General features: G+C 38.8%; 1 protein-coding gene across 4 annotated transcripts in view; it reads right to left on the reverse strand.

Moving 5' to 3' along the window:
- pam (peptidylglycine alpha-amidating monooxygenase) overlaps positions 1-15628 on the reverse strand; it is a 262485-nt gene that overhangs the window by 50069 nt on the left and 196788 nt on the right. For all 4 annotated transcript variants that reach the window (XM_080189068.1, XM_080189065.1, XM_080189066.1 and 1 more), the window contains 2 exons: positions 11483-11664; positions 8293-8364 (listed from right to left, as the gene is read on the reverse strand). In XM_080189068.1, coding sequence (XP_080045194.1) covers positions 8293-8364; positions 11483-11664 — 254 coding nt within the window. The remainder of the gene's footprint in view (positions 1-8292; positions 8365-11482; positions 11665-15628) is intronic.

Genomic DNA, 15628 nt, shown 5'->3' on the forward strand with positions numbered 1-15628 from the left:
GGCCAACTTCCCCTAGACAGCTGCACTGGAAACCATCTGATAAAGGGGTTTAAATCATTAACTTTGGTGGTTCCATGCTAGTGTTATGCGAATAGTTACTCTGAAATGAAAACACTTCTAACTTCAACATAATTACTTTAAAGAGGCAGATCATCCCCCACCCACACACACACCAGAAAAATGATGAGTTGGATTGTGAGATGACTGCGCTTGTCAAATTCTGAAGTTACAGTCTGTCTTCACGGCAGGAAATGCAAGGCTCAGGTAGAGTCCACTGATCAGGCAAGCTGCAGTACTACTGCTACAGTTGCAATTTAAATGGGATTTACTGTAAATCTAAAAATACATCTCTCTCCTAATTCTTACACTTTCCTTCAATTAAATGCATGCAACTTGCATTGGATCATACAATAAGTTTATTCTCCACAATAAATGCCCTCAAGCTGGCTACGTCATCGTTTGAGAGGTCCTCATCGTCATCTCGCCTTCTACAAAATGTGCGCTATAAACATCCCTTTTGTTTGAAACAACATCCCACGTTAGAGCATCAAGAATTTACCCGGCAACTGGTTTGAGACCCCACTTTGAAAAAGCCTGGCTTAGATATTTACTTTCTCCCAGGTTTGTTATTTTCAATGGGACCTTTAAATCCACTTGCTTTATGGCAACTGATGCTGTTAAAAAGGGGACGTGTCAGCCTTTGTTTCTTTCGTTTTTACACTCTGACGCTTGGCCCCGATGAAAGCTGCGCCACCTGAATCGCACATGGCCTGATCCAGGAAAGTTAGGCATAACAGGTACTTAAAAATTTTAGCACAGCTAATTGGGTACGGAGTGGCAATCTGATGCTATTTGCCACTCCAAGGAAGTTATGGCCCAATGACTGCCAAGGTGAGCGTGACAGTGTGGCTGCATCAAAGGAAGTTTATACTGTATTATTGCTGAAGGAATGAAGAGAGTTATCAGCAGGATAATTACTTGTAGAAGATAAACCTAGCATCTAAGCAGCTACCTTTGACGGTCTCGGAATGTCAAAATAAACTGGGCAGCATGTACTATTGCTTATTGAATATAAGCATGGCACTAACAAGCATTATTATATTTTGGTGGTCAGAGAGCCATGTTCTTGCTTTCCCACTATGCACTGCACTCTTGGGAAAATTTGCACCCAATAAATAATCTGCAACATGTCCACAGATGAATTTCACAAGGAAGATTGAAGATGTTATTTCTAACAAAAATTGTATGTGACATGCTTGATAAATCTCCAGGCAGTAGATTGACTGATTTCACAGATGTCCCTATAATAGCTTAGAAGGATGTGATGACATAACTTAATGCATTCATCACTGTTAAAAAGAACCACGAAAAAGACATTTCTTGGTCAGATTGGATGAATGCATGGGTCTGTGACTTGGCAAAGAGAGGTTTTCACCACCCACCACCCACCCCATCCTCCCATCCCAACCACCAGTCATTCTGCAAATTTTTCCCTTCAGATAATTAACCAATTTTCTTTTGAAAACCACAATTATCTCCACCAAAGTAAGGCAGTGCATTCAAGATCAGAAATTCTTGGTGCGTAGAATAACTTTCATGTTGCTGTTGCTTCATTTGCAAGTGGGTTAAAATTGGTGTCCTCTGGTTCTTGATCCTTCCGCCACTTGAAACAGTTTCTCCTTATGATTTTAATCATATCAAATCTCTTCAAAACCTACTCTTCTCTGAAGAGAAAAGCCCCAGAATCACTAATCTGTCTATATTATGATATTAACAGGTAGAGAATTGTCTAGGCCTGTAGCGTGGCCTCTGGGGTAATGATGGCTACAAATATAAATTCTTAGAGATAGGTGCATCTGTTCTAAAACATAGAACATTGCAACGCAGTATAGGCCCTTCGGCCCTCGATGTTGTGCTGACCAGTGGAACCAATCTAATGACCCTCTAACCTAAACTATTCCAATATTATCCATATGCCTATCCAATGACCATGGCATTCTGTAAAGTTTTTCTGTAAAATTCTGTTTCCTCGCCAAGTTGCACAGGACAATAGGAGCCCCCAAGGAGACTGTCACCTTCACAACTTTCTTTGCCATTCACAAATACAAGAATTAATGTTCAAAAATCAAGAAAAATAAAAAGCCTACTCAAAATGTAGAAGCGTTCTAACCAATTATTCAAACTGATCTCTCTTCAGATTTTAAGTCCTGACAGGCTGTTGGCGATCATGGGTCTCCATATTAATCTTGCTCTGGAGATGTGGATCATCTTCATTGGTAGCACATTTATCCAATGTGCTGCTCTTTAGAAAGATGTTTGTCTATCTCTTTTACCATCAATCTTTCCCACCAGCATTAGACTTTTTAAATCATGATTTCTTATATGTGCCCAAGAGATTCCAACTGTCTCTGAGATTTTCCAGTTTAAAGAAACCTACATTCAATTGAACTGTCATGCGACAAGTGGTCAGAAAGGTAGTAGACTTGTACTGTGGATGGCAACAAGGAGAACAGAGGGCCATCTCATGCTCCTCCTCTTCAAATACCTTTCCAAATCTTCAGTTATGTATGAGTTTAGGAAAAAATACCCAAAAAGCCATATACAGTCCAGTTTTGTACTCCTTGGAATCTAGAAGGTTATGGGGGGATTTGATTGAAGATCTTAAGGAGTTTGAAACAAATTGATAGGGATGATAAAGAGTAACCTCTCCACTGGGAGGAGTCTTACAATCAGAGCCATTCAAGAGACAAATCAGGAAACATTTCTTCATGCAAATGGTGATAGAAGTGTGAAATTCACTCCCACAAAAAGCAGTAAATTAATTTCAGATCTGAGGTTGGTAAGTTTTTTTATATTCAAAGGTGCAAGAAAAGGGGCCCACTGAATGCTGTCAGGAGGAACTCTTCCTATCCAAGCAGTTGTCAGTGTTCTCTTGCTCATTGCCCTGACAACTGATCAATGAGCTTCTCTCTCCATTCCTCTTAAATGATTTATGTTCCTTGTTCCAAAGGAACCTCAAACATCGGCTACTTTCTATCATTTGCAATAAAGGTTTCATTAAACCTGTGACTGCGCATTGTTTATATCTGACCAAACAAAAAAAATCTGTCACTACCATACCAAATAAGACCATTCAATATTTATTTTATGTGTCACCCTGACCCATCCTTTAAGGAAAGGGAACCATATTCCATCTTCATTTATTGCACTCATCTATCACAAATGATGTTCAGTTTTGAAGAAAACTCAAAAGTTCACTAAATTAATCAATCGGTCTGTTTACTAATGATTGCAAAGGTGGTTACATGGATAGTGATGACTCAAATTGCATGATGTCAAAGATCTTAGATTTCATCTTTAAATGATTCCATTCTGTATCAGCAGACAACAGTAGCACATTGGCAATTAATATATTAAAGCATACAAAGTGCTTTACATAAGAAAATATATATTAGGATAGTTGACCTAAAGTTTGTTGAGAGGTAGATTTTAAGGACTGACTAAAAGGAGAGAGAAGTAAAGGAGTAAAGAAGTTTTAGGGACGAAATTTCAGAGTTCAGAACCTGAAAACACAGCTACCAATAGTGGAATGATTAAAATCAAGAAGACCCAAGAGGCCAGAACTCTGAGGTTGTAGGTGGTTACAAAGATAAAGAAGGGTGAGGCTACAGAATGATTTGAGCAAAGGATGAGAATTTTAAAAATAGCGTTGCCAGACAAAGAGCCAATGTAGTTTGAAATCTTGGGGTGATGGATGAAAGAACTTTTTGCGAGTTAGGATAAAGGCAGCAGAACATTAGAATAATGAAGTCTAGAGGTTAAGGTATCGAAGTGCATTTTCACAGCAGATGAGTTGGGGGAGAATACAGACAAGATAATGGAGGTGGAAGTAGGCAGCCTTTGGGATGAAGAAGATACGAATTTAGAATCTCAGCTCAAGTGAAGAACACTGAACTGTCTGCTTCAACCTCAGACATTTGTTAGAGAGATGAAGATAGTGAAGAGTGAACAGAATTTGTAGGCAAGATCTAATTAAATGTCTTTGTTTATCCTTATGCTCAACTGGAAGAATTCCCACTCATCCAAACTGAGTGTCAGACAAGCAGCAAATAATGACAAATCGGAGCAGTGGAGGAGTCGAGAGGGGTGGTAGTGACATACAGTCTGCACACACAACCTGATAATGTATTTTCAGGTTATGTCACAATACAAATACGGAATTAAATTTGATGTGGCAAATTTTAAGTTGGATATACATAACACCCCTAAAACAATACGTTATGCCAAAAATGAGAACTGAACAAACTATAATGAAGTATAATTTTGCATTAATGACTGTCAGTTATATGATACACTTTTTGGGAAACCCAGTTACTATTTATTGTTAACAGTCCCTACAATTTTGTCTTTTCAGCTATCAACCCTCCAAAAATCTTAGGAGTATCTGGAAAGACAAGGAAAATTCCAAATACTGTATATCACAAATAGTCTACAAGTACCCATGAATACCCCTTTCTCTATTCAAAGCAACTGTCAACTAGGCAGTTAAGATATAATTGGATCGATATGACAATGTCAGGTTGTGTATTCAATTATCTCTTCATTACTGCAAGTCCTATGTTGCATAGTAAGAGCATAGATTATGGGTAGGATTTTCCTCCCTCCTTGTAGCATGTTTCATGGTGGTGGGAGGTAGCTCGCCACTTGCTGGCAGCAAAATTTTATGGTCTCCTTGTTGTCAACTGGTTTTCCCATTGAACCACCAAGAAGCCTGTGATGGGGTGCACCATCAGCAGGAGTATAAGTTTGCACCAGTGTAAATGGCGGCAAGATTTTGGGGACTACGATTAAGATGCGCAATGCAAAACTAATTTGCACTTGCACTGTTCCTTTAGTTAATTGTATATTTTTCAAATCTTTACCCCATCTTATTTCGACTGGAACATCTTATTATTCTCCAGATATATTAATATATATGTATAAATATGATATATATTCATGCCATCTTCATGCGATGTAGATCAGTGTTAAGAATAAATAAACTGCAAATTGATATCTTAATAAGACTTTAGAAGAATCAGATAACTCTCATGTCTAGCTCAATATCAATTGGATGAATTAGTGACAATATGTAATGAAGACATGCATATAGAGTAATAAACTTCTTGATTTCTGTCCAATCAGCAAATCTTAGTGCAGAAATTTAGTAACTGCTTCTGCACCATAATCTGTAAAAAAAAATTGATAGTTTGCTAGCCAGCATAAAAATGACTTACTTAAAAATTCATTTACAATATGTAGGAGTTGCTGACAAGACCAGCACTTTATGCCCATCCCTATTCGCCCTTGAGAAGGTAGTGGTAAGCTGCCTCTTGAACCACTACATTCCCTGAGGTATAGATACCCCCACCACACTGTTAGGGAGGGAATTCCAGAAATTTGACCCAACAAAAGCAAAAGAACAACTCCCAAGTCAGGATGGTGAGTGACTCAGAAGGGAACTCCAGGTGGTGGTGTCCCCAGGTATCTTGTCCTTGAGATGTTAGTGGTCGTGAGTTTGGAAAACGCTGCCATTGTGCGTCATTGGTGAAGGGATGGAACTAACATGTACTTTAACTACATCCTTTTAATTATTTTCTTTCAAAAAGCAATACATTCTGTTTCGACCAGGTCTATAAAACCTGCTGCAATTTCTCTCTCCGGTCGTACTTTTGGTATGATCTCTTATAGCACGATTGAAAACATATTTTATTCGAACATTTTATCTCTCCCCAACCCACACTCGCCCAAAAAAGTGATCAATTTAAATGTTTTTTCTCAAGCCGTAACTTCTGCTAAACGTTCTGCACAGTCGTTGAGAAATTCAGCTCGAGATATAATACTGCATTTTTTAATAACAAACATAAATATTTTAAGCAACCTTTTATTTGCAGATGGACTGCACAATGGAGAATTTCCAGTAAAATTGATCCCCATTGGGGCATCATTTCAAGTACTGAATTTCAAAATATTATTCCTTAAAGTACTTAGAATGCTGTAAATATCCTAAACACTGCATCTTTGTAAGGAGTCCTCCACTTTCAAAGCAGAGACTACTATTGGCTGTTGATGTCAGAGTTGAGATTTGAGAAAGGGCTTACAAAAATTGCTATCATGGTAACTGCCCTTCAAAGAATATACCAACTAATATAACTGACAACATTCTCAACATTTTAATACTGAAATACATTTAGGAAAGGCAATGAATTCATATTGTTTGTGCCTAGAGAAAGATAAATGCACACAGACTAACATGAATATGTCGGCACTTTGCATCTTGTTTAATACAAGCTTTCTGCTCATTCCCATGATCAGGATCCATATGAAGAAAAATTGCAGCACCTCAAGTAGGTACTCAACTAAAAACAATATCTTCACTTCATAAAGATTCCAGTTACTAATACATAAGCTGTTTGTTGTAAGTTAAATTGAGGAAATGTATATCTCAATTTTTGATAATTCCAGAGTGGTACTGGGATTGGTGCTTGTTGAGTTGTGGTCTCTATTTGTAGCTGTGTCCTCACCAAAACATTGGGAGGACCAGAGTCATTGTCTTTAGCAGTCCCTGCCACAAGCTACATTTCCTAAACCATCAACTCTATCCTTCTTCCCTGGCAACTGTCTAGGGCTATACCAGAGTGTTCACAACTTCAGTGACATATTTCACTCAGAGGTGAACTTCCAACCGCATGTCTGGGCCATCACCAAGTCCATTCATTTCTATCTTTATAATGTAGCCTGACTCGCACCCCACCTCAGTTCATCTGTGTCGGCTCCTGGCTAAGCAACACCATGGTTTTAAAGTTTTCATTCTTGTCTTCAAATTTCTCCATGGCCTCAATTCTTCCTATCCAGTTCCACAAACTTCAAGGTATCTTAATTCCTCTAATTGTGTCAAGCAAATAACTATTCAGCAATTATTTTTAAAAAGTCATCACAGGCAGCTACAGTACTACTGATCTGTATTCCCAGAAGATTGGGTAAGTTTGGTTTTAGACAACCACTTTAGCGTCATACCCTTTTTGCCCTGTTCCTTTCACTGCTTTTATTTATCTTTGTTTAGACATCATCACCAAAAATACATTCATACATCATATGGACACAATATTTTGCTGCATTAATTGAATAGATTCCTCTATCTACAAAAAAGAAGATAAATTCCAGTGAACATAAAAGTGTAGAGTGGTAAAAATAATTCTATTCAGGTCACATTGTATGTCATGCATTTTACTTGCACAGCTCTGAGCCAACTGATTGATGCCTCATGAATTACTTACTGGAAAGAGTGCTAGCAATGTGATTGCATGCAGTCCTTTTGTGAAAAAAGCACACAATTGCATCGGATGAATATCAATCATTTGATGCTGCAGTGAATAGAATGAAATTTAATATTTTACTTAACAGTATAACACTTGCTTATCATAATTGGGTCAGATTTTGCTGCAGAAATAACAGCGAAGCTCACAGTGTTCACTGTTAATTACCTGGAAGTCAGAATTTCCAGTGGCTATACTTGCACCATTATCATGGATATCCAGAAGTCGTTATCTAAGATGTCATGCTTCTAAAAAGCTTCTTGAAAAAAGTACTTTGATATCTAACTTATCATTGAAATAAATGAAATTAGGTGATATTGCAGTCCTTATATGGTTGAAACAGAAAAGTTGGATTTTGTCTATTACAAGGTTTTTTTCTATTCCAAGATCTTTTCTACATCTTTTTAATAGCATAGTAATTCTTAATTTTTGCCAAATGCCCTTTCTTGCAGTAAAAATTCTTTCAAATGTTCAGCCTTGTTCCTTCAGTTTTCTAATACTGTTAGGCAATTTTTAAAAAGTTATCATTCTCTTATCTCTTTCTTTCTCAATCCAATCTCTCTTTCTGTACCTCATTTGACCCCGACTGAATACTCAAAACCAATACTTGGTTCAAACTCTGCGCTGCGCGTTTACAATTTTTCAATGTGATTGGTGAAGGGGACACAGTTGATCACCTATTCACAGGTGCCTTGCAGAGGGTGCCACGCTGTTTTGACTCTCTAATTTAGAGCTAAGTAAGATCTCAGTCTATGACAAGTCCAAGAACAATGTACAGCCAGCACCTTTCATTCATGGCTGACAGCAATATCTGGCATAATAAATTTTAACATGCAGTACAGTTTTTGAAGTTCCATCATCATTTCAGCTGCTGATGATAATTTCCAGACCAGTGAGAAAAATTACCTTTTAATGTCAAATAAGTGGCCGTACATACCCTGGTCAAGAACGACCTCTTCTTCCCTTTTAGGTTGCTGCAGTATAACATTTTCATCTGGATTCTCTTTACCTAGTGGTTGCATTAATGAAAAGTACATTATTATAATTTGGTCTTACATAGCACCCTTAAAACAAATGCCAAGGATCCCATCTTTGCGCACAACTGTTATAAATATGGTCTATAAAAATAGTTCAAACTTTGTAAAATAACCAAAATTAGGAAATTTGCTGAGAGACATGCTGCCAAATCTCTTTTTATTTCATTCAGCAGCACAAACTCAAGGATGCTACATTCAAATGATCACAACTTATACTGCTGATTATTTGGCAATGGTATTGCCACGGAGAAAGCAACAGGGAGCTGCAGGTTCCCAAGCTCCTGGGTAATCAAGAAAGGCACAAAGCTTGAAATTATCCCTTTTGTTTTGCAGATGTCTCTACATTTGAATGCATGTTGCTTCCAGCAGGGGTAAAAGGACCATGTTACTAGCTTGACTGATTATCCTAAATTGATTGTTAGTGTATCTATTATCACATCCAGGATTGGTCAGTAAGTGTTGCCCAATTACAGAATCACATCAAACAGCAGACATTATGTTTTAGGTTTTGAAAGAAAGGATTGTACGTTGGCTTGGACAAACAATGGCTTCTTGATTCAGTCAGTCAATTGCTGTGACGTATGCTCTACATACCTGGCATTTCACCAGCACTGAAACATACATCATATTGCTCAATTATGTGGAAGGCCAATTCCCTGCAATGGCCAAGTATCTCAGAAATTTAAATACAGGTTAAGGAAGCCATTTCACTGTTACTATGAACTGGTTACAGAAGTGGCATTTTCTACTAATAGGATGCAGCCATAGGTCCGATAAGACCTTCTATATACCACACAATTGAGCCTTTTTGTGGATGCATTTCAGTGCTGATCAGCGCCAGGTAAATAGGTCATAGGTCTTGCTGATCAGCTGATTGAATGAAACAGCATGCCCCTTTGGTTGTTTATAATGGGCAGAGTAGAGACTGTACTCAAACAGCCCTTGCTTGCAAAATCCAAAACAAAATGTCAACTTTTAGGTGTAATTCCACAATTGGCCAGCACTTGAACAATCCAGACTGCAGTAATCGCCACGCTAACAAGCAATTTAAGATCGAAACAAGATATATTCATATGCAAGGCCCCATTCCCATTCAAAAGGAATATATTTAAGTCCTGTGCTATTTTTCAATTCCCCAGGAGATTAGGGAGCCTGTACTGCCCAATTGCTTTCTCCCTGGCAATGTTTTGACTAATCAAAGTTTTCCAATGAATCCATGCCCTTTTCTCCTGTAGGGTAAATTGTTTTATCCTACAGGAGCTATGTAGGAGAGGCTGGATAAACTTGGCTTGTACTCGTTAAGAGTTTAGAAGAATGAGGGGAGATCTCATTGAGGCATATAAGATGATGAATGGGATGGATAGGATAGAGGTGGAGAGGCTCTTCCTGCTCAGAAAGGACAGTAGGACTAGAGGGCACAGCCTCAAGATAAAGGGGGGGGGGCGGTTTAGAACGGAGTTGAGGAGGAACTTCTTCACTCAAAGGGTGGTGAATCTCTGGAATTCTCTGCCCGTTGAAGTGGTGGAGGCTGCCTCGCTAAATATTTTTAAGACGTGGGTTGATAGGTTTTTGATAGGCCAGGGGATTAAGGGTTATGGGGAGAGGGTGGGAATGTGGAACTGAGACATGACAGATCAGCCATGATCTTATTGAATGGCAGGGCAGGCTCGAGGGGCTAGATGGCCTACTCCTGCTCCTATTTCTTATGTTCTTATTATGTTCTTATGTTTTCGCTTGCAATTTAGCCTTTTTGCATTCGTCATGATGAGTGGAAGGTAAAAAACTTCAGCAACATGCCTTGCTTTTCAGCAATATTCAACTTTGGTACTACCAAGTGGCTATTAAATACCAAATCAGGAAAAGGACCGGTTAACAGACCAATGCAGATCAATATGTCACTAATGTACATTTTAGAAATCCCAATGAACAGCACAGAAATTTCCAACAAATGAGAAGAAATTGTATAGTCCTATTACTTCATATTCTATTTTCCAATTGCAGCAGAAGGGAAGATTTTACTTCTAGATCTGTGTCTATACTAAAACTTCTTAAAAACCATAAATTAAAAATGGTTATCACTTCATACAACAGAAGATAGCATTCCCAGGATATTAGCTGAATACAATATTTGTAGCTTGATTTGGGACATTCTATTTTTCGAAGCTTTAGCTTCATCATTAACTGAAAATCTCATCATCAGAACAAACTTCCTAAGTGGCTATTTTTAGACAACTCAAATTTATTCTTGCAACTGGATATCCTTATTTAATAATGAAAGCTAGTCCAATGGTGCAAAATACAAAAGCCGACACAACAGCTTAAGAAATGCTTACAGAGCTGCTGTACAAGTCAAAACAGTTCAAAAATGAGGTTACAGAGCGTTTGCAATTCAAGCTGTAGTTATATAACTAATCTTCAAATATTTGAATTGGGGGGAAAAATAAAAGATACAGAGAAGTCTGAAGGCAAAATACGAATATGGAAAGTCACAACATTGATGAAGAAATGAGGAGTGGGACGAGACAAAGAGTGCGCTTTGGCTCATTTTATGCTCTTATACTACTCAATTAATAGACACATAATCTACATCATTGACACCCAAATTAATTTTCCCACAGCCAACCTTCCAAGCACCCCATGCAGAAAGTCATCCATTTCTCTGGGCCTAATGTATGGAGACACAATACCATCATTTTTTTACTTTTAGAGACACTTTCAACCTTCCTACTTCAAGCTTGGCTTTTTCCCTTATTAATTCAATTTTGCAGAGTTCAATGGACATGCAGAAATGCCACTGCTGACATTATCTGGAACTGTACAACAGTGGCCCCAGCAGCAGAATTGTGCAACATGACTAAAAACAGCGTCTTTTAAAACTATCCTCAAGTGGTTAAGGGCCATAACCAACAGGCCAATAATGCCAGAATATTTCACTCTGCTTTCTACACGTATTACATTCATTCTTTCTGACTCCCAGAATGTTACAGAATACTTTTGATGAATAAGGCAACTGTGACATTTCAATAACAAAATATCTATGCTGTGGTTGAGAACCAGTTATTCCTTCAATAATTATTAAAATGTAATCACCTGTATGATGTCCATGCATTGCCATATCTGGGCTGACAGGGATCGGAATGTTTGCCTCTGGAGGAATATGTTTGAACAGTTCAGGACTACCGTCTTGCATACAGTACATGTAAGGCTTGGCATGCTTAGCGTCCATGTAGTACATTATATACAAGTTGCACATTTCATCTTTCGAAGTTGCTCTGTTAACAAAGTAATTGTACGCTTAATACATTCAAAAAGGCTTCCCATATGTTTTATAAAACAGCATCCAAAATACAGATATTTTCTTATAAATTACCAGTGCAATTTCTATTAATATTCTAATGTGCCCGGTTAAATAGAAAAAAATTATCAAAATCAAATCCCTTCCTCATTCATGCCAATAAAGAGACACAGGTCAGAGGCTAGATGCTTCAGAATCATTGCTGGCCGTCCTCAGGTAACAAGGAAATAGCTCTGTTATGAACGTGAACTTTACAAGATTTGGAATGGTCTCTAATCTCAGATTATACCTGAGAAATCAAATGGGTAATGGGATCTAACAACAACCTGGGTTTGGTTGCAATGGAGATGGCAGGCCTAGCTTATCTTACTGCGAAGAAGGTGCACGATGTACATACCTGTAAACAATGGCCAGAGCATCTGTGTGGACTGGATTGGCTTCTCGTCTCCAGGTTTTGGACAGAAGTGCACACAGGCTTGGGGGTGGGGGGGAGGTGTGTCAGTGGAGAGAGGGAACATGAGAGAAGGAACGACAGCAAGAGATTGAGGGAGAGATGGAGTGAGAGGGGGAGGGACCGGAGATTGCCAGTCAGTGTAATCAGCAGAGAGTACAGTATTCATTCTGTGGACAATCAGGCCAAATTGAATGCAGTTAAAGAGGTGCACCTTGTGGCAATCCAAAGAATCACAAACATTTGACTGGCTGTGACCGGGGAAAAAGGAAGTGGTGAAAAGTTGGTACTCAGTTCCGGTCTTCTCTGAAAATAGATAGAAGAGCCTTTTGATGTCACTGGAACTTACAAGTGAACAAAACTGGAGAGAAGTAAACCTATTGGAATCTGGGAATGAAATTGGACTGGTTCTTGTGAAAACTGTTATTCAGCTGAGAGTGCAGGATAAAGTATAACTGTGGTGTGAAATTTTAGGCATGTGACAAGTTAAGGGGGGAAATCTTTTCCAGAGTCTGGTGTATTAGTTGTTTGTTTTAGTCAACATTGCTTTTAATTCATTTGCCACAATAAAAGTCTTAAAATTAGATTTTTAAAAAACATCCTGTTACGGGATAAAGTTGCGCCAATGGCAAGGCCAGCATTTGTTTCCCATCTCTAATTTTCCTTGAACCGAGTTGGCTTGTTAAACCACTTCAGATAGCTTTTAAGAGTCAACCACTTTGCTTGGGTCTGGTGTCACAGAAAAGGATATACTTGGGTGGCAGTGCTTTGCAGGACAAATGGCTTCATTCTGGCTCTCTCCCACAGAATCAACTTGATCTAAGTGGAGCAGAATTTTCTGTTTAAATTTCAGGTTTATTATAATTTTTTTTATTATATTATAATCTATTATAATTTTTTTATTTTCTCTGGAAGCCTGTCAGATATTTTATAAAGATCATTACATGCCTTATAATTTAATGACATTTTTGCTACATTTGGAGTTTATGTAGGTAGATGTCACAGGATGTGATCCAATACATTGCTCTAGCATATTGCTCATGTTTGCAGACAGTGAGAACCGAGAGGATTCTGAAAGTTTTCTAAGCTGAACTGAGCCTAAAAGGCTCATTACCTTTGGCTGAACTATCGTGTTATTTTGTCTTTTGTTTGCTCAACGTAGGCAGGATGTCATTATCGTTGCCAGGGCGAATAAGTAAATGCAGTATGACACCAGACAAAAGTCACCGTTGACGTATTTTTCCAAGAAGTAAACAGTCCACCTCCGCCACTTTAACAGGTGTCTGCTACAGTGTTGCATTTGCTAATTAATCTTGACACACACTGAAGATCCATAAATTAAATGAAAATCATTCTCCAAAGATAGGAGCCCTTCAATGAAGATCAGTACATGAATGATGCAAAGAAAAAAATATGCACTCAGCCCATCTGTTAAGTAATAAAAATCTATTGAACCCGTCAGAATGAAAACAGTAATTAAATTCAGCAGCAAATTGTTCTGACGCCTGGAATCCTGCTAATTTTAACCATGCATCCTTCACTGCCTTTGCAATCATTCTCACTCAAAAAAATGTACTCCTATTGTATTCATCTTTAATAATTTAAAAATCTACCATTATGTTCCTTTCAGCTACTGTTTGATGTATGTTTAAAGGAATGCTGTACAGGATCAACAGTTGTATTTTTGGAATCACTTTTTCAACATTGAAAACGTGGCTGTAATAATCACATAACATTCTTGATCATTTGCATGGGTTTCCTCCCATAGTCCGAAAGACGTGCTGGTTCAGTGGATTGGCCGTGCCAAATTCTCCCTTAGTGTATCTGAACAGGTGGCAGAATGTGGCGACTAGGGGATTTTCGCAGTAATTTCATTGCAGTGTTAATATATGCCCACTTGTGACACTAATAAATAAATTTTAAAAATATATAATTTCTCTTCCGGAGTGGAAGTATCCGAACAGTTTGTGAAGGACAAAACAGAGATTACTATGTCCCTTGATCTTTCTGCTCCTCCATCTTTATCTTATTGCTTCCACCATGACAATGTTATTTCTCCCTTTTCGTTCTGCATCATTTTCCCCCACTTTTTGTCTTCAAATAACAAAGAAAATTACAGCACAGGAACAGGCTCTTCGGCCCTCTATGACTGAATTAAAACCGATAGTAGTCATGATGTGGATATGCCGGCGTTGGACTGGGGTAAACACAATAAAAAGTCTTGACCACACCGGGTTTCAGTCCAACCGATTTATTTGATAGTAAATTGAAACTAAAACCCCCTACCCTTCCGGGTTCATATCCCTCCATTCCCATCCTATTCATGCATTTGTCAAGACGTCCCTTAAAAACTCACCATCGTAGTTGCTTCCATGACCACCCCCAGCAGCAAGTTCCAGGTACCCACCACCCTCTGTGCAAAAGACTTGTCTCGCACATCTCCTTTAAACCTTGCCCCTTGCTCCCTAGTAATTGACTCTTCTACTCTAGGGAAAACTGACTATCCACACTGTCCATGCCCCTCAATCTTATAGGCTTCTATCAGATGCCCCTCAACCTCCATCGTTCCAGTGAGAACAAACCAAGTTTATCCAACCTCTCCTCATAGTTAATGCCCTCCATGCCAGGCAACATCCTGGTAAATCTTTTCTGTACCCTCTCTAAAGCCTCCACATCCTTCTGGTAGCGTGGTGACCAGAACTGAACACTATTTCAAACGTGGCCTAATTAAGGTTCTACAGAAGTTGCAACATAACTTGCCAATTTTTAAACTCAATGCCCCGACTGAAGGCATGCATGCTACACGCCTGCTTGACTACCTTCTCCACCTGCACTGTCACTTTCAGTGACGTGTACCTGTACACCCCGTCCCCTCTACCTATCAATACTCTTAAGGGTTCTGCCGTTTACTGTATACTTCCTTTCTATATTAGACCTTCCAAAATGCATGACCTCATTTGTCCAGAAATCCCATCTGCTATCTCGCTGCCCAAGTCTGCAATCAATCTATATCCTGCTGTATCCTCCAGCGTTCATCGCTCACCGCAAATCCACCAACCTTTGTGTCATTCGCAAATTTACTAAATCAAACCAGTTACATTTTCCACCAAATCATTTATATATTACAAATAGCAAAGCACCCAGCACTGATCCCTGAGGAATGCCTCTTGTCACAGCCCCCCATCCAGAAATGCACCCTTCCACTGCTACGCTCTATGATTGAGCCAGTTTTGTATCCCTTTATCAGCTCACCTCTGTGCCCATGTCTGCCATGAGGGATCTTGTCAATGGCCTTACTGAAATCCACGTAGATAACATCCACTGCCCTACCCTCAATCATTTTCGTCACTTCCTCGAAAAACTTAAGTTATGAGACATGACCGCCACTTCACAAAGCCATGTTGCTTCTTGTTAATACATCCGCTTGTTTCCAAGTGGGAGTAAATCCTGTCTCGAAGAATCCTCTCCAATAATTTCCCTACCACTGATG

Source organism: Carcharhinus amblyrhynchos, chromosome 5 (assembly GCF_965287045.1).
Source record: "Carcharhinus amblyrhynchos chromosome 5, sCarAmb.v2.hapA, whole genome shotgun sequence".
Lineage (NCBI taxonomy): Eukaryota > Metazoa > Chordata > Chondrichthyes > Carcharhiniformes > Carcharhinidae > Carcharhinus > Carcharhinus amblyrhynchos.